Source organism: Bubalus bubalis, chromosome 5, assembly GCF_019923935.1.
Source record: "Bubalus bubalis isolate 160015118507 breed Murrah chromosome 5, NDDB_SH_1, whole genome shotgun sequence".
Taxonomy (NCBI): domain Eukaryota; kingdom Metazoa; phylum Chordata; class Mammalia; order Artiodactyla; family Bovidae; genus Bubalus; species Bubalus bubalis.
The window spans coordinates 105338870-105366452 of NC_059161.1; the positions used below are offsets into that span (position 1 = coordinate 105338870).

The 27583-nt window shown below is 46.7% G+C and overlaps 1 protein-coding gene across 13 annotated transcripts in view; it reads right to left on the reverse strand.

Moving 5' to 3' along the window:
* The window catches only part of NAV2 (neuron navigator 2), a 771667-nt gene that overhangs the window by 38318 nt on the left and 705766 nt on the right, over positions 1–27583 (reverse strand). For 10 of the 13 annotated variants that reach the window (XM_044943486.2, XM_044943484.2, XM_044943482.2 and 7 more), the window contains 11 exons: positions 26765–27232; positions 26040–26105; positions 24580–24624; positions 22086–22246; positions 20545–20733; positions 14433–14485; positions 9397–9420; positions 9208–9282; positions 4478–4561; positions 3989–4100; positions 723–868 (listed from right to left, as the gene is read on the reverse strand). In XM_044943486.2, coding sequence (XP_044799421.2) covers positions 723–868; positions 3989–4100; positions 4478–4561; positions 9208–9282; positions 9397–9420; positions 14433–14485; positions 20545–20733; positions 22086–22246; positions 24580–24624; positions 26040–26105; positions 26765–27232 — 1423 coding nt within the window. The remainder of the gene's footprint in view (positions 1–722; positions 869–3988; positions 4101–4477; positions 4562–9207; positions 9283–9396; positions 9421–14432; positions 14486–20544; positions 20734–22085; positions 22247–24579; positions 24625–26039; positions 26106–26764; positions 27233–27583) is intronic. The other 3 variants (XM_044943481.2, XM_044943479.2, XM_044943483.2) reach the window with 2 other exon arrangements.

Here is a 27583-nt window from a genome sequence, read left to right on the forward strand (position 1 = left end):
ATAGCCGGTCAGCAGAACTGAAAATTGAGTGGGGAGAGGACAGTGGCATTTTCCATGAAGAATGGGAAAAATGGTTCAAGAGGCCATTGTACACAAAGTCAAGTAGCTGGAGGGAATTATGGAAACATGGAGAAACACTGTATGGGAGACTGCTTCTATTAAATTTGCTGTTTTGAGTTATGACCTCCGCCCCCCTCAATTCAACCGCTCACTAACTGCTAACAACCACTTCATGAAACTTTTACTTTCAGCAAAGGGTCAAAAATATTTTAAAGAGAAGGGTGGGTGATTTAATGCTCTCATAGGCAATCATGTAAATAAGTAGATAAGGACTATGGTTAATGATGGGATGGCCAGTGATACACACTCCAAAAAATACTTTGGAACTAAGGGGAAAAAACCACGTAATAGTAACCCTGGTCTAGTATCTGGAACTTTGTGGCCAGCCTATGATGAGGAAGAAATGACGCATATGAAATGAAAGACGAGTGCTTCACAGAAAGTCTCGTGAAACAGTAAAACTACAAGGAGGTGGTTATTTCATGAATCCTAGTGCTTGGCTGAGCACGACACTGGCTTTAGTAGAAACCTGTCCACAAGCCACTTCACTGGATCGACTCCCAGGGGTCTATGCTGTGAAGTTAAGAGCTTTATATCCGGGGCACACTGTTCCCGAGACCAACTCTGTTAGTCGGCACAAGAGTCTTTGGAGGCACACTCACCCAGTTCTTTCTCTTCTTCTTCTTTGAATCGGTCTCTATGTTGCTGCCCACGCTGGAGTGGCTGGTGGCGCTGTTGATGCTGGAGACGCTGTCGGAGGAGTGCTGCCTGCGGATGCGGAGGTCTGTGGCCTGGGAGGTTCCATTCCCTGGAGACCCAAGATCCAAGACGTCAGGAGCTGCTGACTTTGCCCCTTCCTTTGCCCCAGGATTTACACCCAAATTCACACACCCAGGGACTACTAGCTGTTTCCCATTAGACCTCACCTGCTGTTCCCAGATGCTGAGTTTAAGGTCCTTGAGTAGGTGGGGGCCATGCCCTCTTTGATCAGTTAAAGGAGAACTCTTCTCATTTTGCCCAACAGAAGTCGGGGGAGGCTCAGTGAGAATTCCCCCACACCTGCTCTCTTGAGCTTTAGACACGACAGTGTGTCCCCAAGTTGCAGCAACAGTCACTTGTGTTGTGAGCGCCCCCTCCTTTGTTCTCTCTGCTCCTGCTGCACCAGAGTTTTCATGCCCTTGGACATGCCATGCCCATGTCCTCTCACCACCTGACAGCTACTATTCTCTCTTCCTGGGATGCTCTTCTCCCTCTGTTCTGCCTGGCCAGCTCTTATCAATCCTTCTCACATCACCCCAGCCTCACTTTTCCAGGAGGCCTGCCATCTGAGCTGACACTGGCACCAGAAATAACACTGCCCCCAAAAGCAGTGAGACCAAAATAAACCTTGCAGACAGCGTTCCCCACAAGCACAAGACGACAGCAACAGCTCTGTCTCTAGAGCACTGGTTTCAGGGGCAGACGTGGGTTCTCGTCCCCTTTCTGTTTCTTACGTTCAGTGGCCTCAGGATGGGATCATCGGCTCTAAAACTCATTATTCCCCTCAGTACAATGTGTAGGGAGGACCAGCATCGCCCTCATAAGCATGTTGTGGACAGAAAACGGGTTAATGGAATCATTAAAACACTGAGCGTAGTGCTCAGAACACAGTGAATGTTCCGTAAGTGTCAGCTCTATCACCTATCAGTACTCTCCATTTCATTTTTGATGTAACTCCTCATGCCCACATTTTCCCCTACCAGCCCAAGTAACATACATAAGGACAAAGCAATTCCTTCCAAAATGTTTCCCGGGACAAATGAGGGATGAACCCATTTCAGGCAGCCCCATGTCAGTAGGCAGAGTACCAAAGAACAGCAAAGAGAAATAAGAAAGCCTTCTTAAGTGAACAATGCAAAGAAATAGAGGAAAACAGTAGAATGGGAAAGACTAGAGATCTCTTCAAGAAAATTAGAGATACCAAGGGAACATTTCATGCAAAGATGGGCACAATAAAGGACAGAAATGGTATGGACCTAACAGAAGCAGGAGATATTAAGAAGAGGTAGCAAGAATACACAGAAGAACTATACAAAAAAGATCTTCACGACCCAGATAACCATGATGGTGTGATTATTCACATAGAGCCAGATATCCTGGAATGTGAAGTCAAGCGGGCCTTAGGAAGAATCACTATGAACAAAGCTAGCGGAGGTAATGGAATTCCAGCTGAGCTATTGCAAATGCTAAAAGATGATAATGTGAAAGTGCGGCACTCAATATGCCAGCAAATTTGGAAAACTCAGCAGTGGCCATAGGACTGGAAAAGGTCAGTTTTCATACCAATCCCAAAGAAAGGCAATGCCAAACAATGTTTATACTACCTCACAATTGAGTTCATTTCACATGCTAGCAAAGTAATACTCAAAATCCTTCAAGCGAGGCTTCAATAGTATGTGAACCAAGAACTTCCAGATGTACAAGTTGGATTTAGGAAAGGCAGAGAAATTAGAAATCAAATTGCCAACATCCGCTGGATCATAGAAAAAGCAAGAAAATTCCAGGAAGACATCTACTTCTGCTTCATTGACAATGCTAAAGTCTTTGTGTAGATCACAACAAACTGTAGAAAATTCTTAAAGAAATGAGAATACCAGACCACCTGACCTGCCTCCTAAGAAACCTGTATGCAGATCAAGAAGCAACAATTAGAACAGGATATGGAACAACGGACTGGTTCAAAATTGGGAAAGCAGTATGTCAAGGCTGTATATTGTCATCCTGCTTATTTAACTTATATGCAGAATACATCATGCAAAATGCCGGGCTGGATAAAGCACAAACTGGAATTAAGATTGCCAGGAGAAATATCAATAATCTCAGATATGCAGATGATACCACCCTTATGGCAGAAAGTAAAGAGGAACTGAAGAGCCTGTAGATGAAAGTGAAAGAAGAGAGTGAAAAAGCTGACTTAAAACTCAACATTCAAAAAACAAAGATCATGGCATCTGGTCCTATCATGTCATGGCGAATAGACGGGGAAACAATGGAAACAGTGACAGACTTTATTTTCCTGGGCTCCAAAATCACTGCAGACGGTGACTGCAATCATGAAATTAAAAGACACTTGCTCCTTGGAAGAAAAGCAATGACAAACCTAGACAGTGTATTAAAAAGCAGAGCCATTACTTTGCCGACAAAGGTCCATATAATCAAAGCTATAATTTTTCTAGTAGTCATGTACAGATGTGAGAGCTGGACAATAAAAAAGGCTGAGTGCCAAAGAATTAATGCCTTCAAACTGTGGTGCTAGGGAAGGCTCTTGAGATTCCCTTGGACTGCAAGGAGATCAAACCAGTCAATCCTAAAGAGAATTAGTTCTGAATATTCATTGGAAGGACTGATGCTGAAACTCCAATACTTTGGCCACCTGATGCGAAGAGCCGACTCATTGGAAAAGACCCTGATGCTGGGAAAGATTGAAGGCAGGAGAAGGGGACAAAAGAGGATGAAATGGTTGGATGGCATCACTGACTCAGTGGACAGGAGTTTGAGCAAACTCTGGGAGATGGTACCGGACAGGTAAGCCTGGCGTGCTGCAGTCCACGGGGTTGCAAAGAGTCGGACACGACTGAGCAACTTAACAACAACAACACGTCAGTCTGTAAATATCAAAGCATTAGTGAAACTAAGGCTGTGGAATACTCTGATACTTGGTCAATAGAGATACATATTCTTCCATTTTGAGATATATCAGAGAAGAGGACAAGCCAGAACAGCTCTCTTCCTAGGTGCTGTAATTAACTGGATGCTCCGTGTCTTCTAAGACCTGTCCAACTGACACAGACTCCCACCCTCTGGAAGGGCGGTTGCATCATATGTTGTCAGGGGAGGGTTCCTAAGGGCAGGCAGGTGGCCAGACTGAAAGCTGTTTTTCTTCCTTTACCTTTGCAATTGAGCTCTGGGGTGTTAATTACTCCATTAATGGCAGCCTGGGCAGCTGCGTTCTGTTTCTTCAGCAACTCAATGGTTTTTCTTAACTCATTCAGTTCTGAATCCTGAGGAACAGAAAAAAAGACTGGTCATCCCCAAATCATCCTGTCCTGAGTTCAACTGAAGTCAGCTTAGCATCAGCTTAGAGGAGAGGAGAGAATGAAGGAGCTGCAGGAAACCTTTGTCACAAACATTAGCCCGGATCAGTTTTCAACAGGCGTTTGTGAGCACAGGAAAGCACACAGGACTAAGATCTGTCGCCAGCGCAGTTACCACCACTTCGTCCAAGTCATATTTTCACTCAATAAATCCTGTTCTTTCAGATTCAATTCCAATAGTCCAACAAGCACACTACAATCTATACAGTTTCCTGGAATAAAACATGATCATGTTTTTAGGTCTGTTAATTCTAAGCAGGGAGGGAAGAACCACCCTGTTTTACCTTCTGCTCAGCCGTCATGGTTAAGCTTTGGAGCCTGATGGTCATGTTTCCGAGACTCTGCTCAAAGGCTGCCACGAGGTGAGCCTAGAGGGGAAAGACACATTTCCCTGCAGTTACATTATCTTGCAAGGTTTGCTGTTGCTGTTTAGTTGCTAGGCCGTGTCTAACTCTTTGCGACCCCATGGACTATAGCCTGCCAGGCTCCTCTGTCTGTGGGCTTTTCCAGGCAGGAATACTGGAGCAAGTTGCCATTTCCTCCTCCAAGAGGTCTTCCTGAAACAGGGATCAAACCCATGTCTCCTGTTTGGCAGGCTGATTCTTTACCACCGAGCCAGTTGGGAAATCCACCTTGCAAGGCAGGCGTGCCTAAACGGTGCCAGGTCTTAAAGACGGAAATCTTACCGGGGCCACGGGGGTGAGCCCCTATCGACTTCTTCAGCCTCTTGAGCCCCCACTCCCCACCACTCTCTGGGATCTGGTTACTCTAGCCTTTCACGTTCTCCAACATCCCGTGCCTCTTCCCACCTCATGGCCTTTCTGCGTACTTTCCCCTCTGCCGGGAATGCCCTTCCCCTAGCTGCCTCCCCAGCTGATTTTTACACACACGTCTCGAGAGAGCTCAGCACATGTCTTCATGAGACTCCCAGATTGGGCTGCTTCCCTCCTGTTCACTCACACAAGCACACTGGTCTACTGTGTACTTTGTGGGATCACAGTCAAACACACACACACACACACACACACACACACACACACTTGGGATCACTAATTTACGCCGGTCTCTACTACACTGCAGGATACCTTTCGTTCCCCAGGCACCGAGCTCACAGTAGAGGCTCACGTTGAGCATGTTTACAGAATGGACGACCAAAGTGGTTGGCAGATGTTGCCTGTTATAATCCTGGTTAATAAAAAGCCACCAAAAGGCCCATCTGCTACCACCTCAGAGACCCTGCCCCCTGTTCCCCCTGGAGTGAGGACTTTCCCTGGGGCTCCCCTGCACTTTTATATATCTCTGTAGAAGACAGCATCAGACATGCCATTATCCTATATATTACAAAGACAGCTTTAAAAATGCTGCCAATTATAGTTGAAATATGCATCCAATTTTAAGATGTTAGAAACATGAAAAAAAAATGTGCACCTTAGAATTGAGAGATGTAATGCTTCCTTGTCTGCCCCTTTCTCTGGGGCAGACAACTCTCTTCAAGGGCAAGATGCAACTCTGTGTTCCAACACTAAACCTTCTTCCATAGAGCAGTAGGTGAGAGAGCAGTGAGTTGACTGAGGATCCTGATAATATTGTTAAAACCAAGGATAAAGAATGGATAAGTCATCTAACCCTGCAGGCCTCAGTTGCTTCATCTGTAAAATGGGAGCCGCATATCTGTTCCTCCCAGGGTGATTCTGAGCATTGAGTGACACAATGTGGTTGAAAATGATCTACAAGCTGTTAGGGAATTGCAAAAACAGGCATGACTAGAGACTTCGGGGAACAGACGGGGTTTGGGAACACATATTCTGAGAACACAGGTGTAGAGAGATGAAGAAAAGGTCCTGGGAGAGGGGTGGGTAGATACACAGAAGGTCACAGGAGGAACCAGAAGGACCGGCAAGGTACCTGAGTCTTGGGAGAAGTGAGACCTTATGGTTCTGGAAAATTCTCGAGACAAGATGCATAGAGTGAAGAAGACAAGGGTGGGAGAGGAGCCATCACCCTAGGCTGTAAGGGGGTCAGGGTCAGCACACATTTCAGATTAGGGAGGAGAGACTTGAGGGGTGAGTGGGAGGCCTCTGTTACTAGACTTCATGAAACAGGGAAATTGAGGATAAGACACCTCTAGGATCAACTGTTGAGCCTCTTTTCCACTGGCAGTAGGAGCTGGCAGGGGACAGGAGCACTAGTGATACAAATGTTAAATGGATTGGCCAGCTTCTTTCTGATTGCATGCCCTCTCTCATGAAAAACTGAGAAAATGCCTTTGCATTTTAAAATAAAGTGATACGCTTTAGTCTGCTCTGGAGAATGTGGCAGGACAAAAGCCAACCAGATTGGAGACAGTCACGTAGTGAATGAAGACAGGGCATGGAGGTGAACAAGTTGACTGCTACCCTGGCACTTCAAAGGAATGACAAGGTCAAATGTAAATGACTTAATTTCCATTTATTTCAATTCCTCATTTGACTGCCACCCAAGATTCTATTTGTGGGCATTAAAACTTTTTCGTTTAAAACAAAAGCAAAAACCTGACCCCACGAAGACTGCTTATCGAGAGAGAGTTTTTGCAAACTCAAGAAACCACATGTGCTCCAAAGAACCAGAGGATCACATTTTGCTGGTGAGCAAAAGGACTGAGTCATGATCTCAATTATGAAAATACAGGCCAGGAGGCTGGTCCAGAGCCACACAACAGCCTTCTCAGCAAGAAGCATTCTCACATTCCCAGGGAAAACAAACACAAGTGGTATAAAAACACCCAGAGAAGGTGGCTTTGAGTAGTGCGTCCCAGAAAAAACAAACACGGCTTGGCCCGCGAGAAAGATGGCAGACAGTGAAACACGTTAGCACTGCCGGTCGTGTGTGGCAAGACTAAATATTTACTTTAAAACAATATGGGATTCAGTGGCTTTTATGAGGAGCAAACCGGATTAGTGAAATAATAGTAATGTGAGGGATCTCACTCTTACTCTCCTGGATCACAGAGGAGAGTTCCAAATGGCCCAGTGAAATGTCCCTTGGGGGCAGCATGAGGTCACTGGAGGAATTAATCAAGTTCAGTGATAAATAAATTACTATTTTTCAATTAGTAAGGGGCAGTCATTGACAGCTGTAGTTCTTAATAAGGGCAGTATTTCCAAATCATCTGCTGTCAAACCTCATGTGTTTCAAGGAGACCCCTGGCTCACTGGTTGTGGATTCATAGACATGCATCTGATTCCTGAGATAATGTCTCAGTCTTTGAAAAAGACTCTAAAACTCAAGTTCCAGATCTAATATCAATTTCTGATCTTTTTTGTGTGTATTTATTTATTTATTTGGCTTCACTAGGTCTTAGTTGCAGCATGCAGGATCTAGTTTGGTTCCCTGACTGGGGATTGAACTCCGGGCCACCTGCATTGGGAGCATGGAGGCTTAGCCACTGGACCACCAGGGAAGTTCCAAATTTCTGATCTTTTAGGATACAGTAATAGAGAAAAAAGTTAAGAAAATAAAGAAGGATTAGAAAAAACACAAAATAGCCTAGTATACTAGGGTTTAGGGGGAAAAAAGCAAAAAAAAAAAAAAAAGGGGGGGGCGGGGGGGAAGCAAAGATTTCCAGAAATGTAAGAAAGCACAGGAGAATGAATAGTTCAGAGTAGTTAGCAATTACTGAGCCTATAATTAAGGTCAAGCACTCTGCTAGGTACTTCATGTGCAGACTTTAAAGTGAAATGGAAAGTTTCCTCGAGTAGACTCAGGCTCAAACCAGGAATTACATGGGCAAAAGCTCCAGATATTTACTAATTAGAGTCCTGGTCCAAGGAAGACAGCTTTTTGCTTTTCATTTTAACAGCGTGCTGGGATCACGCAGGTGGCTTTCTGACGGGCTCACACTCACAATCTATGGTCCTAGACTGGTTGTGTGCTCCCAAGCAGGAAGCCCTGCCTCTGAAGCATCTCAGCACCTTCCAAAGCCCCAGGCTCTGCCTCTGAGCCGCAGCCCTGACGACTCACAGCCCTGCGGCAGGGCACCTTTACAGACTGGTCTGATGTGGTAGGAGATCTCTGCCTCTACTCTGACCCTGCACATCCTGTAACCACACGTCAGTTAGGAAGCTAACTTAACCACCTAACAGATGAATGTGTTCATGATGTGGCCTGACCTTTGCCCTTCTTCCATGCTGCCCTCATTCCCACTTCCTTCTCCCTTCCACCCCAGCCCTCTTCCCCCACATCCACGCCATAGATTCTAAGCACACTGCACTTCTTATAGTTTCCAAATGCAGCAACATCTTCATCTTGGGCTTTTGCACAAATTACTCTCTTTGGTTAGAATGCTGTCCTTCCCATGCATCCTCCCCTACCCAGCAATCTTAAGATATAACCTCCTCCAGGAAGCCTTTCCTAACTTCTCCCAGCCCCATCAAAACTGATCTAGGCATTCCTCTTAGGTATTCCCACAACCATCCCCCTTTATTGCTATCATAACAGCTATTATGTCATAGCAAACCTGTTTTGCCTCTCTGCTGTACCACAGAAAGAACATTAAGATGACAGTGATTATGCTTGTTTTGCTGTTGAACCCACATTGCTCGGGGCATAGTTGGCGCTTAAACAGCTGCTGAATTGAATGCCGGTTGGCAGTGCCTCCTGAACACGTAATTGTGTGTATTATATAATAATTACAGAGCAGTCAGCCATTTATTGTGGAGTCTTAGATTTTCTTCTTTTTCTCTCTTAAGATGAAAATTTCCAGAAAGAGAAAGGAAAATGAACCGTTCTGAGCACTTAATCTATTTCAGGTACTGATCACATTACACCCCTGAGAGCTAAGTATTATCATCTCCCAGCGCACTGAGGAGCAAAGGCAGGCTCAGAAGTGAAAGAGTCTGCCCAAAGCACAGGGCCAGTAAGTGTCAGAGCTGACACTCACACCCTCGATACCAGAGCCCGCGTCTCTTTTGTTACACCACTCTGCCTCTATAATGCTCAGAGGCAGCAACGGCTACCGCTCTGGGTCCACACTCACATTTGCTGTCAGCTGGGTGGTCAAAGCAGAAACTTTTTCTTGGGAGGCATCCAGTTCCCGCCGTAGTTTGCGAATCTAAAGATGACAAGGAACAGAGTTACTTGCTTTGGGAGTCCACTTCCAGGATGAACTGGGAGAAAGAACTGACCATAGTGAAAGATGAAATCCAACTGGCAAAATGTTCCTTACCTCTGACTGGCATTTTTCTTCTGGCTGTAAAGAAAAACATAGAATAAATCAGACCAGTTGAGGAACAACTGGAGGGCCATATTTGGACACTTGCAGCAATCTTGAAGATTTATTAGTTTCTTTTCCAATGAACTTCTCTAAATTAACCGGTTCAATTCATGTGACCAATCAGAAAGGCCAAATACAAAAAATGTATTATTTTAAGAAATTATAAAGAATTAGGAAATACTCTAGCTGTGTTGGTTGTGAGGAGCCCCCTGCTCCCACGTGATGATGAAGACAGGGAGACGGGGTGATGAGAAGGGGATAAGCCAGGGGAAGAGTTGCCAGATTTAGCAAATTAAAAAAAAAAAAAAGAACAGGGCACCCAGTTAGATTTTTTTTCTTTTAGTTTAAGTATGTTCCATGCAACAGTGAGAACACACTTATACTAAAAAATTATTTGTTGTTTATCTGAATTTCAAATTTAATTGGGCATTCTATATTTAATCTGGCAATCCTACCTGGGAGGCAGGGAGGACAGCTCATAGGTTAATTCTGCCCCATTTTATTCCTCCCTCTCATCTCCCTAGGGCACTGAAGCAGAAACAGCAGCAGGGCAGGAAGGTTCCAGAAGTGAAGGGGACTGGGAGGCCCCATCAGCCAGCCTGGAGACTCCCCAGCTTATAAAAAGGAAGATGGCTGGCACATGCCTGATGCTCCATCTGGAGCCCCCAGTTATCTGTGACCCTGGGGAGTAAGGACGAAGCCTGTAGACTCTCTTACTGGAAAAACCTTCCATCTGGGGCCCTGGGTCTGTGGTGACACAGCAATCGACCAGCCAGAGACTACAAGCTACTTATCTCTTCCCATAGGGGGAGCACACGTGGGTTGGGGGGAACCTATTGCAGGGGGAACCATTCTTTCTCTCTTCTGGAGTTCCTGTAGGGACCCATATAAGAAGAAACCCACAACCTCCAACACAGGCTTTCTTGGAAATGTTGGAAGTGTCCAATGGCCTTCTCTCCATACGCCACCATCTGTACTTTCTCGGGGTGGAGCAGCCAGGTAGGTGAGTGAAGATCAGTAAAGACTCGATTATGTCCTGAGTCCTCTATGTGTGTCCTAATCCAGTTTCACTAGTGGCAAACCCAATACTTTAAAGATCAGCATCTGACTCTGGTGTCTCCTCCTCCAGTTAGAACGCAGAGGGGTTTGATTCATCAGACCCTGCAGTTCCCTCTACCCATCAGCTGGGACAAGTGGGTAGCCGGTCTGACCACCCCCCACACCTTGCTCCCCACCTGTGATCTTGCCCCAGAAGGCCCTCTCTCCAGGCTGCTTCCTAACAGCAGCAACTAATTTTTAGGTACACTGTGACCAAGTTAGTTAATCCTTGCAGTAACTCCACAAAGTAGGATGGTTCCTTTTGAGGTTCAGAGAGGTTAGGTATCTTGCCTAAAGTCACACAGCTGGACAATCTCCTTATCTAAGCCATGCTTTCATAAGGTTGGGAGATGTCCTCACTGCTTACTCTTCCCTCTCTGATACCACTCAGCCATCCCTCTTTGTCTGTCTGTCTGCCTGTCCATCATTTCATCCCCACCACCACTACCTATTCAAGATTTATTGATTTCCAACTACGTGTCAAGCACCGTTTTAATAATCTGGGATACAGATATGAACACGACCAAGTCCCTCATGTCTCATGTTGTTCACATTCTGGTAATAATAAGTAGCATTTTTATTAAACACTTACTATATGGCAAAGACAGTTCCAAGCACTTGATATTTATTATTCATTGAATGCTCATAACAACCTTTTGAGAAGGTACTAATATAATTTGCCCATGGTGACAGCTGATAAGTGGTAGAACTGGGATTGGATCCAAGGTAGTCTGGCTCCAGAGCCTATGATCTTAACCAGCACATACTCCTGGCTCTTTGACTATAGTGACATTCTCCTGGAGGTCTTCCAGAAATAAGGCCCTGGCTTCTGAGTCTGATCCAAAGGAGAAAAGTGAATAGTGATAACGTCACAGCTATCTAACATTTGGGAGGCGAGTGGGAGGTCTGTTAGCAGGCTGAACCATCCACAGAGGACCAGCCCTACTTCTAAGCACTTCTATCAGCAGAACTAATGCTCTTTACGCAGGCTGCTACCACTGTCTGTCCCTGTGCCCACCTGTCTCTGGGGTTGGGCCCAGGGTTCTCAACAGCAGCCTGGAGAAATCGTGCGTTTTGTCTCTTGCCCCCAGCTGCCACTGCACTTGTGTACATCTGGGAACTCTGAGTGAAGCTCTGGGTCTCGGAGCTTCCACTGAGCAGTTCCCCTGGGAACTCAGCTGCCGCTCCCTACTGACCAAGAAAGCAAGTCTGATGCCAGATGTGCCCTCTGCAATTTTTTTCTATTCTGAGAGCTGGCCATGACCTCTCTGTGGCATTTGTTTAGCATCAGGCTGTCTTTTATTTCCTTTGTAATTAAAATTACAGGCAAATTTCAGCCAGAATGAACATTCTTGAGCATCTAAGAATTAGAGATTTCGGTGGGGGGGAGGGGGAGAAGCATGTTATCATTCAATAAGAGCCTTTAAAATACCAGGGTATTAAACAGACCCTTTGGTCTGAGTTGGTGGCAACATAACAGACTCCAAAGATTTCTTTCTAGACAACAAATACGAACTTGTTTACCTTAACATTTGCAAAGGCGCCTAAGCATCTGTTTCAGCATTTCATCATCATCAAGGAGCTAATAATAGATAAGGGACCACACACCACTGTTTGGTGGTAGCAGTCTGGTCAGACTTGAAGTTTTCCTTGGAATGAGCATCCCACTCCATCAATGAAAACATTCAAAGGTTAGACTATTTTTTTTAAGTCTGCAAAAGCAACTTATATTCTCAGAGAAGGCTCATGGAAAGGACAGTACATGGGAACCCTTGACTCACTGACCTCAGAGACAACCTGGCCTAGTTCCCTGAGGCCAAGGGTAAAATGGAGAATAAGGATGTAATTTGTCCAAAGTCATACAGTAAGAGAAAAAACTAGGGTTAGGCCTCAGGTCTCTTGCTATCCAGATAAACATGGAATTAAAAAGTATTAGTATTATTAGGTCTTTGGTAATTTGTGAATTTATATCAACTCCGAAAGGACAATTTCAAATTTCATGGAAAACACCAGCTTCAGGTCCACACACCAGAACAAGAGCTACCGAAAGAGCGCCTGTGGCTGCAAGAACTCCCAGTGGTCAGCATGAACGGCACGAAGGCGCAGCAGCCAGGAACTGCACGTGATAGCTTCCTGCCATTGAATTCTCACAGGTGAAGAGCTCCTGTCCTTTCGCTCTCAGGCTGGCTGATACAGGCCAGCCAGCCCCCAAGTGTTGCTTTTCTGAGTGAAAAACATGTGGACAGGAAACCCTGGGAAAACTTGGGGCTTGGGCACCGAAATGTCTGCTGCAGCAACACCGCACCAAGCCTGCGGAACTGGAGTCCCACGTCCCCTGCCCCGTGCCTTCCACGCCTCTGGCTTCTGCTTTCCGCAGCAGGCTACTCTCCCCACCTCAGAGAAGAGGGGAGAATCCTCAGGGCTCAGCCCAGAGCCCGGCATGTACTTGGGGCCAGTAAATACTGTGCAGGAAGTGACTCCAGGTCTACAAGTACCCCCTCTGGTACCCATGTCACAGAGCTTCATTCTAGAGGGGAAGACTCGGAGGCCTCAACTGCTGACCGTTAGAAGGCCATCCCTGTGCTTTCCTGGATAATGGCTTGAATGACCCTTTCCCAAAGTTACTATATATAAAGCCTTTAAGATGAAAGCCCAGACTCTGATAACATTTCAGACAAGATGACGTAGCAGAGGAAAGAGGTTATTTTGGAGCTGGAGGGACAAGGTGGTAGGAACAGAGGAGAATGTTTCTAGGTCCTTCAACTCAGACCGTGTCAAGAACCACTGAAGTCTGTCTGCTCGCTGCATGCCCAAGAAGGAACAGTCAGGCCCTGGGCTCCTTAACTTGATTCTGGGATGGGCTTTAACTTACAAGGGGCTATCTACAGTTGGTCCCACGACATAGCCCAGATACCTGGCGTTACCGAAACCTGAGTTATATTGAAACATCTGCCCTTCATGGAATGAAGGTCTAAAGAACCCCCAATTTCCCATTAATCAAATGTTTTTTTCCTTATATGAATTCCTGAATGAACGTTTTTAAGATAAACAGTCACGCACATAGCTACAGAAAGCATCCTGAACAAATCCAGTACTACTTGGTCACATGTGGCTTTTTTTCAGTAGCCCTCTCACAGCTGACAGCTTTCACTTATGAGAGTTGCCTCTGTGCTGTGTGCATTCTATTCACTGCTTTACCTGCATTTTCTTATTTCATTCAAACCTGTTCTTTGAACACTATGTGCTAGGCCCAGTTCTAGGCACTAGGAATAAAACCAGAAAAAAGTCCTTGTCCTCCAGGAATTTATGTTGCAGTGAATAGTAATCTTCATATATTTAATTCTCAGTACAACTCCACAAAGTAGGGACTTCTATTCTTTCTACTTTACAAAGAAACAGGGAGATACAAAGTTGAAAAAGCCATCTCGGCACTTCCTTGGTAGTCCAACAGTTAAAGAATCTGCCTTCCAACGCAGGAGAAGCGGGTTCGATCCCTGGCTGGGGAACTGGTATCTCACATGCCACGGAGCAACTATGATTGGTGTGCCACACTAGAGAATCCATGTGCCACAACGAAAGATCCTGAACGATGCATGCCATAACTAAGACCCCATGCAGTCAAATAAGTGAGTAAATATTTTTTTAAAAAGAAAAAACAGTAAAAGGCATCTCATACATTCTAACCAGTTACTACCTGAAGCACAATGCCACTTTAACAAAAGTCAGCCTCTGATTTATTGGTTGGTACATTATAATCAATAGCTGTTTGTAAATTTCAAATTGTGTTCCCTAACTAATTGATCCCCTTATGATGGAAATACTTTCTCTAGGAGACATGCTTATATTTTATTTTTGACACACATAGCCATACAGCATTGATTTATACTCACTGTAGAATAAATTGATGACGTGCTGGAAACCAAGGAGAGTGAGGATCCATGAACTATGAGAAAAAGAAAAAGAAAAGGTCAATTGTACAGCTGGCTACTAGGCAGCCCAAAAGGGGAAGGAAAGGAAAAACTAGGCATCAGAAGACACACCAGGCTTGGAGCAACAACCTCACCATGACCCAACCTTGTCTGATTCGGTGACAGGTCAAAGTCAAGTAAGGAATAATTTCCTATGGGAGTCATTTTTCTGTTGCCACATTTTATTTCCTACAACCTTCTAAATACTTCCCCCTTCTGACTATCAAAATAATACATAATTAATAAGTTAAATGTTTCAAGTACAGAGAAATATTAAGAAGCATATTCACTGCCATCAATTGTGGGACTCATAGTTCTATTACCCAGAGGCAAGTGCTACCTGCTTTGTTCCAGCAGATTTTATCCCTTTCTTTTTTCTTATGTGTCCCTTAAGGTTAAAATTGTGTGGCAAATGTATTTTATATTTTGCTAGCATCCGTCCTTCGTACAAGCAAAAAGATGATGAGCTGATTATTCTGAACACAAGACGCTGGCTGTTGGCTACAGTAAATTCATTCAAGATGAGCATGTAGTAGAACATTGGTTAGAAAACATATCCACTGAAACTTAGGTTCTTCGTCTGATTTTTGTCATGTTTACAAAGTGTCCTCTTCCTCGTTTGTGACTGGACTTTGGGACTTAGAACCATCCTGTATTTTCCTCCTTCACCTCCTACCCCCCACACTCCACCCCCCCCCACCCCCGCCCCAAGCCATGGAAACATTTTATTATCTGTTTTCATGTAATTTTAAGCCACGGTCTTTATCAGGACTAGGTATTCTGGCTGACTTCTCTTTTTGGAAACCAGATTCTTTAATGACATTTTCCTAGTAATCTCTCAAAAAACTGCCTAAAAGATAGAAATATGCCTGTGAGAAATCACAGACCTTTGCATTGGTCACAGGTTCCCTGATCAGGAGTGGAATGGCCCTCCCCTCCCCACCACACCGCACTCTCACCTGTGATCTGAGAGTGGGAAGCTGGGGAGGAATGCACGTGTACTAAACAGCTTTCACTTACCACCCAAGGAGTGAACTCAACTCGGATCAGCGGTCGGCGGAAGCTACCTGCCCACAGATGTCTCATGAACGGCTGCGCCAATCTCCCTGGTGCCTCCACAATGTATTCCCAATAAAAGTCCCGAACCCCAGCCTTCCTTCAGGCGCTCCTATCACACTCCGAATCCTGCCTGGCTCTCTCATGCATGACCTGTGAAGTTCTTTGCCATCTCAGAGTCTCTTCCGGGGCAGCTCCCTTGGTTTAGGAAGTTTCCCATCCCTGCCCATTCAGATCTCCAGCAGGATCAGCTCAAATGTCATCTTCTCCAGGAACCCGACCTCATTTCCCAGATGGCCACCAGGGCAGCTTCCTCTCTCCTCTGACTACACAGATCCTGGGCTTGCACTTCTGGTCCTTTCCTCTCTCAGAAGTTGCCAGCTGCCCTGAGGCCATCCCTGCACTGCCACTTACATCCACCCTCCTCAGCAATGCCTGGGGTTCTAGATCTTTCCCTCTATTCTTCCTCCATCTATCATTCACCTGGCCTGTGCCCGTAAAAAGTCAATTTAAGGTGTTAATGCTCAATAATGGCTTTCAGTGTTAATATGACCACACATTAAAACAAGTCTGTCGTGCCCCAACCTAGTGGTCTAATGATCCAAAAGGGTAAGTTACTTTAGCCCCATGACACAGACACTAGGGGGGGAATGAAAGTGGAGGCTAAGTTGGAGGAAGAGATGTAAGTAGCATGGAGCTGCCCTTCCATCATACTGCCCTGCCCGACGCTGGCTCTGGAGGCCTGCACAGGGCTTCTGTGTGGACTTTGGCTATTGAAAAATGGAAGTCTGTCTCTTATTTCTCTCCCTCATACACATGGATTCACTGACACTGCCTTCAGCAACATCTCAGGGCAAGCTTGGGGCCGCACGCAGAGAGAGGCACATCTGGCAGGCTTCGGGTGGAGGTAATTATTTTTCTCTATAATTAACTCCTCTTACTCATAACTAGCAACAGCGAGGCTGTGGTCCAAAGGAAGAGTCCTCGCTTTTCAGATCAACCCTGAGCTGAATGTGGCTGCCTGAACCACTGCAGCTGGCCCTCCTTCAAGTACGCTGAGCCAAGGCAGAGCCTGGGTTATGCGGCTGGGATACTTCTGGACAACAAAACGCACACAAGACTTAAAAGCCCAGAGCAGCAGAGGCATGCCCTGCAGCTTCCTCCCTAGACCTATACTTCCCCAAATCCGAAGGTACAAGGAACCAGAGAATATCTAGGCTACCTCTGCCACCGACTATCTGAAACCCAGAGAGGGTAAGCGACCCGTGTAAGGTCCTACAGCACTCAGGAACAGGATCTGCGGACCAGAAATCTGGAGATGGCTTTGCCCTTGAGTGACCTCATTTACTGGTTTCTGAGGTTTACTTTTCTGTTTTTGGTAAAGCCTTCTGGTATATTTAGAATGGTTTCCTAAAGCCCTCATTCAATCTACACAGGCACAAGCTGGGACTAAGCAAGCACACAGAGCGTGTTTGAGAAGAATGTGACTTCACCCCAACCTAAAGCACAGATAGGAGTGAAATCACATGATGGAATGACAACTGGGCATATTCTAGCCAACAAAGCAAACAAATGCCTCTGCTGTCACACTTGGGCATCACATATATATATAATGTACATATTCAGCTTCATACTAATCAAAGCACTCTCTCACTTATACTACTGTTTGAAGTGATCCTCAACATCACAGAGAATGTGTAGGTAATATTCCCAGTAGGGCAGGAATTTCCACCCCTAATGAATGCAGGAGTAAACTACGGTCCAGAGGGGTTAAGAGATGTGGTCAAGCACACACAGGTAGTCAGGAGTGGAGAGAGAACGTGAATCTGGCCATCGACCTCTAGATCCCCCTCTGCTACTGGGGGCTGTGGAAGGAGTCAGTGAGATGAGATGCAGTTCTCGTGGCTACTGGGCCACCCTCTCAACCAGCTAAGAAAGCATAACTGAAGACGGAGACCACACTGATGAAGGTTCATGTAAGAGAGCCCAGCTATGGCCAAGGAAAAGTGTAAAGTAGGATTGAACAGAAAAAACAGAGGGCTCAGAGTTCAGGAGTTCAGGACCTAGTAGTCCGGGCTGCAGAAAGTCCCCAAGTCACTCCTGTTCAATTTTTCCATAAATAAATGGGGTTGAAATGGCCCACGGGGAGAAGGATAAAACAAAACATACAACTGCTACAGTAGCTACCACTGACCGAGTACTTACTAAAAACCCCTTTCAAAGTCATTCTACCAAATGCCTTCCAGGATTTATCTCACCTAATCTTTATGTCAGTCCTTTGAAGTAGTACAATTATTTTCCACATTTTAGTGAACAGGAAATAGGCTGACCAAAGCAAGTCCCTTACCCAAAGTCACTGTGCTAACAGTGGAGGTACCAGGACTTGAATCCAAGTGTAACTCAGGGGCGAGAAGCACACGAGAGCTGCAATACAGGATTTATTTACTAATAAGTGGCTTTGTCTCTGTGGGCTCCAGATAAACTGGTTTAGACTGCATCAGTTCTTAGGGATGATTAGTAAAGTCCTGGATTTTTTTTTTACTCCAAATACATTCATTTGAAAACTGTCTCAAGCCTCTCTCTAAAGTACGCTATTAAAGCTGACTTGAAGATTGCCTAATGTGCCTGATGGAAATTAATTTACCTGAAATAACTTTGAAAGGTTGCACCTGGGCCTTGCTTGTACTCATCTACATATTTATAACTTTTATTTCCTTCAAAAGGCAAAGTGTTAATTAAATCCTACAAAAACCTCACACAAGGACTTGTGCTAATTCTTCCTAAATTTCTATTAATATTTGCTTTCTGGCATATGATATACCTAACTGCCTCTTATGAGGAGGTTCTGTTTGGTTCAAACATGGGATATGAATATTTTTCCCAGATGTTTCTGCAACACCAGGAGTTTATATATTCAAGAGGTGGGGAAAAAGTCTTCAGCCAGTGGAATTAAAAACACCTAACTGCATGAGCCCTATTTTGCTTTTGTAATGTAACAGCTTTGGAAGAAATATAATCAATCTGATACCAAACTTCCCAAAATAGTACTGATACATCGACAACAGCCCCTACTCCTCCTCCCTGAATTTGACTTTACCTCTGCATGTGAGTTCCACATCACCATGAATCATCAGGGTTTACGAAAGTCTAGACACTGCTTGTGGGCAAGCCCTTTTTATCAATGTCACTTTAACATCCCAGATATCCCACAGTTGTGCTGCCTAACAGCAGCTTGTTTCCAGATGGAATAAATAAAAGCCATCTGATAATGATACTGTAATGGTCCTGGACCTTTATGGGCGAAGTGTGCTTGTTTGGACAAGCTGCAGGATGGAACACCTTTCACTCAGGTACACACAGGACAGAGCAGATGAACAGGGCACACTCCAGACTCGAGTCATCATCAGGAGGGTGGGGAAATGCTTCGTGGCCATGCTCTGCTTGCCCACTGAGCAGAAAAAAGTTCAAGACAAATGACCTACTCCTTCACCTTAGGATCAACATGCCCTCCTCTATGCTCTGAATGGTTAAAGCACTGATTTCTAGCTCTTAAATCCAGCAAAACATTCTCAGTAACTCAGGCTCCACTCCTTCTTAATCCACCATCCCAGTGGGTTCCCATATATGGATTTACAGACTAGTTAGTGTCTGCTCCCTGGATGCCACTGGATGCAAACGATACAATCAGAGTGGAGAGAACGAAGGAAGATTAACCAGGGGGCAACTGCTCTGTAACTAAACTCTAAAACTTTTGTTAAAAAGAACCCTGGGCAGAGCAGAAACCAACATCCTCCATTTCTCCCCCTCTGGACTTATTTAGGGATTTCCTCAACAATCACAACTTCATTTGTTCTACCAGGACGATGCTGGGCACATTCTCCCACTCTCACAGGGGCTAGGAGCAGAGGGACGCGCCTATGACTCCCCTCTCCACCCCTATTCGATTCTGTCGCTGGCAAAGAAGGTACAGCCAGGGCTAGGGCTCTCAGCCTCGTTTGGCCCCTCCTCTGGCTGGGGACTTTCAGCTGCCAGGACATCAGTGCTGAAGCTGAGTGTTCAGGCTATGACAGGTACTGGCATTATTGGATTAACATTTATAAATATATTATCTTGTTTAATTCTCAGAATTTCAGGACCCGGGTACTCCTAATTTTTATCAGTGAAAATACAAAGACACAGAGAGGTGAAGTTAATTTGTCCAAGATCATATACCTAAGAAGTAGTGGAGCTGGAATTCAAACCCCAGTAGTATTACCCCATATCCTTAACCATGTTCATCACTGGTAAGACACCAGTGATGATAAGACACAAGTATATTATCAACTTCACCTTTGCTTTTTGGGAGGCAGGTGGTGGGATGTGCCTGACATTTTGGCTGCTGACTCCCCTAACTCACACTCTGCCTGAAGGAAGAAGAAAAATGATTTGAAGTAGGAAGATGGCTGATGAAGGTACCCACAGTAGTTTTCTCCCCCAAATTCTGATTAAAACAAACAAAACATAAAAATCCTACCCCAAATATTCCCAGTTAGCAAGCAAAGAAGGAAAAGGGCAAAACTGAATGCAACAAACTTAAAAAAAACAACTGGTGCTTGAGAAAAGAGATAGAAGATTCTGGAGAGAAGTGGAGAAGTATGGCAGCCCACAGCTCCCCAAAGTGATCCAGGTGCATCGGCACAGAAAAATGAACTTTCTTGTAACTGGTGTTGCCAAGATGGTGTACCAGCAGCTGAGCCGGAGCCTCACAGTGGGACTCAGTCAACTCCAGGGCTCACCAGGGTTTTGTCAGCAGCCTCTTCCCTAAACACCTGCAAGGTTAACTGAGAGTCAGACCCTACTGTTCAGAGCTCCCCAGCACAAGTGGGTGACTTGGAAACTCAGGAGGGAGGGCTCTTGCATTGAAGACGCGAATTCAGCCTAGAGGACCACTAACCACTCTGCACGCCAGGAAAGAGGGTGAACCTCCTGGCTTGCTTACCTTCCTCAAACCCATCCCGGAATGAGCCTGAGCGGCTCATGGTTCTGCTCTTCTCGTCCAGGGACATGGAGCTGTTGCGGAAGCGGGTGTCGGTGTACGGGTCATACTGCCCGTCGGCATTGGAGAGGCTGTGGGTCCTCAGCATGGTCGGGTTGGACAAGCTCATCTGGGTGACGGTGGTGGGACTCGCTGCAAGGAAAGGAGACAGTCAAAAGGTTGGAGGCTCACGTCCCTAAAGGGAATGGAGAGGAGGCTGCTGACGATCAGCCATCTCTGGCCCCGTCAACTCCTCTCTCTTTGTCTGTTTTCTCAAAGGTAGTCACATCAGCATTTGAGAAACACACTTAGAGCTAAAAATAAGGGAGGAAAGGTGGGTCAGTTCCAAAGCGAGGCTCCGGGCCCCAGCTTTCCCACTTGGCACGTTCAGACAAGCTAGTGTCACCTTCCAGGCATGAGCTAATTACTCTCTGGGCTCATCTGGAACAATTCTCTCTAAAGCCAAAAGCCCAAAATAGTTCAGCCGGGCTTTTGATCAGATGGGAAGCATTTGTGCATGACAAGAAACTCTTGCCTCAAAGAGTTACAGCCGAGAAAAGAACAACAGGAACACAGGTCTCACTGTCTCTGATGGGGAGATTTCATAGTGGTGCCTGCAGAGCTTCAGTGCAAAGGGGGTGCATGTACTTTAGCTGAAACTGGCTTTCTTATTAAACTCCTGTCCACTTCAGTAATGTAAAATAGTTTAGAAGTACATTCGGTTCATTAAAAATGAACAGTTAAGCCTTCCTTGATTAGAAGTCCTTAAAGACTGAGTTTCTTATTCACAATAATCAGAAAAGGCTGCCTCTCTGAAGAATGAGATGAGACTGGAAAACAAATACTTCCCTCTGTATCCATCTTGGAAGGCTCAGCTTTCATCCTGCTACCTCCATGTAACCTTCTTCAGTCATTCAAGCCAGGACTAGTCCTTCCTTTCTCTCTGTATAATACTTGCTATTAGATCACATTCAGTTTTTACATGATTTCACATAAAACTTTGTGAACTATTCTCATTTACCTGTTGATGAGTCTGTGTGGGTGTCTATCTTTCTAAAAAAGCATCCGTTGACATGCCAGCAGGGACTGTGTTACAAATTCTTTTCCTTTCCTCATTGTGCCAGTCAAAGCCTTATGTCACCAGTAGGCACTTCCAAGAATACTCATTCAATCAAAACTTGATCTTTATTTCCGGTTTAATAAAGCAAGGAGGATGACCAAATATGGGATATGCTGTGGAACGTACTTCTTCAGAGATCTTAGAATACATGCTTTTCATTCCATGGATAGTTTGCCCTACCTACATCAACCATGTAGAGAAAATGACTGGTAGAGAAGCAAGAAACCTTTCTCTTTCCTTTTGGTATCAATTGCCTATAATCAAACTTTACTGCTATGGGCTGATCAGATACTGAGAGCTACATGACCACATGTCTCTCAAAATGCAAGATAACCTCGTCCCCAAGGTGCCGATCAGCATCGTTAAATGCCAAGTGGCTACTCACCCAGCTGAGAAAAGTTGAATCTTGTTCCAGAAGGAGAAGTTACACTGGAGCCAGAGGAGAAAGGGGAGTTGGCGGTGGTGTCCTGCAAGCCTCCTGCAGAGTGGGACCGTAACCATTCTTTTGCATCTTCTTGTGTGCGGAGCTGGGAGGTGGGGGTATACCTGGACAGACAGAAATCAGGCTGGGATTAACTAGGAACAACGTTCATGAGAATGAGCGTCCTGGAGCAGATAATAAACATATAAAAAGAAAAATGGATATCCAAACATATAAGAAGAAAGTCTGAGGTTTGAAAAATCAGATGGCTACACATTCTGCAACTCACAGATTTTCTCCAAACCTTTCTGGCTACTTGGCTGTCTTTGGGGAAAACTGCAGTTCCTAAAGGGAACTACATAAAGGGGACGAGATTGGTAAATGCTCAAAGAGCCGTCCCTGGGCGTATCTGTAACATGTTGATTCATGACGGTGTCATTTCAAAGCCCCCACCTTGACAGGACTGAGGCAATGAAACCAGCTGCTGTCAGAGCTTTGAGGAAGTTTTAATTAGATAGCTCCTGGCATCTGCATTCTGAAGCGCAAATACGCGGCCATGAATCACAGAGAATCAGAAACCAGACACGTAGCAGAAGGTGTGAGGAGACCAACGTTGACAGCAGCGGCTGTGACCGGGCAGAACTGCGTCTTCAGAAGGGGACCCCAAATCACTGGGTCTCACGCGAGGCCCACCTCCTCGTCGCTTCTGAAACGAATTTGGTAATGATTTACTGAATGTCTCCAACGCACCGAGCACCTTCAGAGACATTATCTCGCTGAAGCCTGAGACTCGCCCAGCAATGCAGGTGCCATCATTCCCGTTTTACCGAGGTGTCAATCCATATGCGCCTGGTCCCCAAACCCATGCTCTGCTCATTATGCCCACAGGCAGCATCTCAAACGTCCAAAGTACCCAAGTGACCAGAGTACTCTGGACTTACAGACAGATTCTGGTGGGGTGACTACCGGATATGTGTGTGTACAGAGTGGGTGAGCCAGAAAGAGAGCCCCAGTGAGAATTTGGAATATAGACATGGTTGTTCCTTAATGTTTTTACTAGAATTGGATTTTCCAGGTCCCATTAATTGGCTGAGGATACCATGTCACATATCTCCATTCTGAATTAAAAAAAAAACAACAAACCATTTTTAAAAGCTAGAGTTACATAATTTTCATAGGCTAGATCTGCTCTGGAAATATACGCAGGATTATGAAATGCTAATATTCAGAAGTGAGCTTCCACATGAAGCAACAGTGGGGCATCAAGGTCAAACTCATGTGAAGAGTGGATATGATTTAAACACTAGCCTGAGTGCCAAAAAGCAGCTCTCACAGGCATGATGAAAACTGTTAAACACAACAGGCCTTGCCAGCTCCCCCCTCGAAGGCCACAGGCTGAACCTTCCTCCCTCGGGAGGCCTGCTGGGGGGTTTACAGTACTTCTTAGGTTCTTAGATTTGGCTGCGCTCGGAGCTCCTGTTGAAAGGAAGCATTGATACCTACCTTCCATTACTGGTCAAAATGCTCTCAGCCTTAAGAGCTGCTGGATATTAACTACCAACATACATGACAGCAATGAAACATTTCATTCCAACTTCCATGTTTCGCGAAAGCTCTTAATGCTTAGTGCAGGGTGAAGCTGATGCTACAAAGAACGAGGTGCGTAGAGAGCGAGAAAAATGACAGCTGCAAGCACATGACATTAAGATCACGGGACAGGCGGTAGGACTGAAGTTCTTCTGGGTGGTAAAGTGAGGTGAGCGGCGTGAGCAGTGGTGACTTATAGCATCTTGTTACACCAGGACCAGAGTCAAAAATGAGCCAGCACTTAGAGTGAATGAGAGGACACTCCCTCTTGGAAAGAAAGTCTTTTCTTTCTTTACATTAAAAAAAAAGATCGCCCCATATCTTGTGGGGCATTGAAAACTGGCCCGGTTTTTTATTAGAATATTCAGACAAGTGCAAAGCATTTGTCCTTAGCAACTTTCTATGGGCCCAAAAGTCAGAAATCCTCAAACTGCGGGTGGGGAGGGAGGGGAAGATTTCTCTCCTTTGCTCGTGTCCTGGCTGACAAATCAACATGCTACAAGTCATATCCTTTCTCTCAGAAGACAGCCCGTGGATGGAATGGTCATGGCGAAGTGATCAGCGATTAAACCCACTGGCCCCAGAAGTAGCAGTAACTGCTCTCCGGGTTTGCTCAGGGATGGTTGTCATGAGATGGTTTGACCACAGTCAGCCCGAAAGAGCACAGCCCCTGCTCAAGCAAAAGAAGCCAACAAATGGAGAGATGAGAACAAGAGGGTTGCAGGGAGAGCCGTCGTCTACAGGGTCCTGCTGCATGGGCCAAAGCGGGGGCCCCCAGCCCACCCGCACCCCCATCAGCCATGAGCGAGTCACACAGCCAAGCCCCAGAGCCACAGCAGATGGCACGGATGCAAGGAGGAAACACAGATACCTGAGTCCTTTTTTAGGCAAAGTGTTCCTATCAAGGTGCGGGTCACTGTAGGAAAGTTAAAACAAACGTGAGAACCTCGGAGAAGCACAGGGAGGGCAGGCAGTGTGAGGTGGGAAAGGCTCAGGGGGGCCAAGAGATCTGGAGGAAGAGACTCACTTCACCGGGGAGAAGTCCATTGCATGCAACACAGCCACAGCGACAAAGGAAACCGAGGCCCGTGCTCACACCTGGGCACCTCCAACCCTGGCACCAGGGGGCCCAAGCCACTCGGCCCCGACTGCTCCTTCCTTTTCCACGGGTTCAGAGCTGAACCCAGGGGCTGCCCCCACCTTGGAGCAGTGCCCACACCTTCCTCGGCCCGTCGTCCATCGGTACCGCCAGCGCTTAGGGCTCCCTGCACCCGTAACCACTCTGGCCCACCCCCAGATGCCTCCGGTGATGACTTCAAGTGAAAGAAGGGACTTGGACGGTTTCAAGAGGCCAGCAGTCTGCATATTTGGAATTCATCTGTAACAAGTGGATTCCGGATCCCTCTCAGTTTTCGAGGCCCTCATTGGGTGGAGCTAGAAGCTGAGCCTTGGGCAGAGTTGGGGCATGTTACAACTTGCTGGCTGACAAAGTCACAGCATTCGGATTTCCAAAGACGGAGGTTTAAAGGCTTGGTCTCTGAGTCCGACCAAAGCAACGTTCAGATTTCCAAAGACCGAGGTTTAAAAGGCTTGGTTTCTGAGTCCGACCAAAGCAACATTTTTGCTATTGACATGGTGAAGAGGGTTTTCGCTAATTTTTCCCCCCCTAGCATGAAACAACATCTGCTTATTATGTTTGGCCAAGCCACGGCTCCCCCACAAATTCAAGGTCAATAATTCATCTCTGAGGCCCACCCACAGGGCAGCTGGGGGCCAACAACACTCCCCATGTTCTTCTTATCTTTACAGAAAATGGGCACCCAGAACACAACAACCCGCGAGACACAGAGCCAAACTGCAGCAAAGGCCTTGGAGAGGGCAAAGAGCCAGCTGCGTGGGGAGAAGGGACAGAGGGGAGACAAAGGTGAGGGCCAAGCTGCGTGGTGGGTGGTAGATCATGTCTGGGCCTGGAGGGGGAAGGGAGGGAGGCAAAAGGGCAGGAAGCCAGGGAGCAAGGAGCATGCCAAGGGGAAGGCTGACATGCCAGTGAGAGCTTCTGCTGCCCCTTTCCAGGTGGCAGGTTTGAGGTTCCTTCCCAAGCTGGGAGAAGAGGGGCCGGCCCCAGTGCACCTCTTCCCGAGCTCTGTGGACAGCGGAACTGACCCTCACGGGCATGTCTCGGATTGGGGGGTGGGTCACAGAGTACAACGGGGCCACGAACACAAGCGGAAGCCACAGGCCAACAGCCTCACACAAAACATCCGGCTCGACACAGGGTGGGGCAGAGGATGCTAGAGGCTCGGTGGAGTCCCCGGCCTACAATGTCATTACCTGTCCTGTTTCCGGGGCAGAGTACTTCTGCAGAACTTAGGGCTAGCGGCAGGGGAAGAGAGAGGGCTAGAAGGCCAGGCAGGTGGAAAACAAGAGAAGGAGCATTAGATCGGAAGGAAGGGGGCAGGGCGTCACACACAATGACCAGAACATTTTCCTCATTCCCAGGGCTGATAATGGCTTTCTTCCCCATGTGGAGAAGGCAGATATGTTATCACTGCTACAGTGAGATTCGAAGCTCTGAGGAAGACTCTGGGTGCGTAATTTCCTATCACTCTGCCCGGCAGCCCTTTGGTAGGAGGGTGTTTGCCACGTTGACTCAGCTGCTTAAGGAGCACCCCACCACACACTCTGTGGACGCAGCCGCCACTGATTCAGCCCGCACCATTACAAGGGCAGGGAAAGAAGCAGGTGATGAACAAACAGGATAAAAAGGAAGGATCTCGCAGGTGGAATGCCATTTTAAAACGGAAGCATGAAATCTGCCCCCAGGAGACTTGCAGCAACTCCACGCACTGAGAGTAACCACAGGGAGAAAGATAACAGGAAGCAGAGCCCGGCTTACTCCAACCCAAACTGGCTTCCCCCTGGAGAGACAGCAGTGATCCAAAAGAGAGAAATCGCCCAGCAAAGGTCAACAACGCCTGGGCTTCCTAACATAATGCCTGGACTCTCGGAGGGGCGTCTTTTGGGGAGATAAAGGCAGCCAAACGCACAGCACCAACCTTTCCGACAGTGTGGTCTTCACACTGTTGGTTCTAACAAAGGGGGTGAGGGCGTCGTCCTTGGAGGCAGCGATGAGGCCGGTGGAGGAGTTGTGACTCAGCGCCCCTCCGCTGCCCAGGGAGATGTCAATAGACTCGCAGCTGGTGTGGAGGCTGCTGACCGACTGGAAGCCCAGGCCGTCCTTGCTCACGGCCGAGGAGCTGCTGGCGTTCGTGCCCCAGGTGAGGCTGTTGGAGGGGCCCGAGTGGGCAGAGCTGGGGCTGGAGGCCAGCGGGGACTGGGTGCTGTCCACGTTCTTACTGTAGAGAGGGCTGCTGCTCCCGCTGCTCAGGACGCCGCTGCCCGAGGGGGACTCTAAGTTACCCTGCTGGCTCAGGGTGGCATGAGGGTTGGAGATGACCACCGAGTTTTTCATGTTTTCGGCTGTGGCGATGGGCACTTGCTTGGTAGGCTTCCCACCAAAGAGTCTGCGAAGAGACAAAGGGTTGTGTGGGTTGAACACCCAAGGCCAGGGGGCGCTGGGCTATCAGAGGAGGGTGGGGCGCAGAAGCCACTGAGAGTCCCTGGGGAGGGAGGCAGGGTCCTTCCCAGGGCTTGAGGCAGTGCCCTGGGAAAGGTACAATGGGCCAGACGCTGGCGGAGCAAAGGCTCCACCTTCAAGTTCTAGGCTGCCGCTGAGACCCTGGATCTGAGCGAAAGGGAGACGGGCAGTAATCTTCTACCGGCCTATCCTTCGCTACTTCAAGATCTTGCTTCTCTTTCTTTACATAAATAGAGCAACTAGAAAACTGCCCTCTCCAGGAAACATCTAGAGGGGA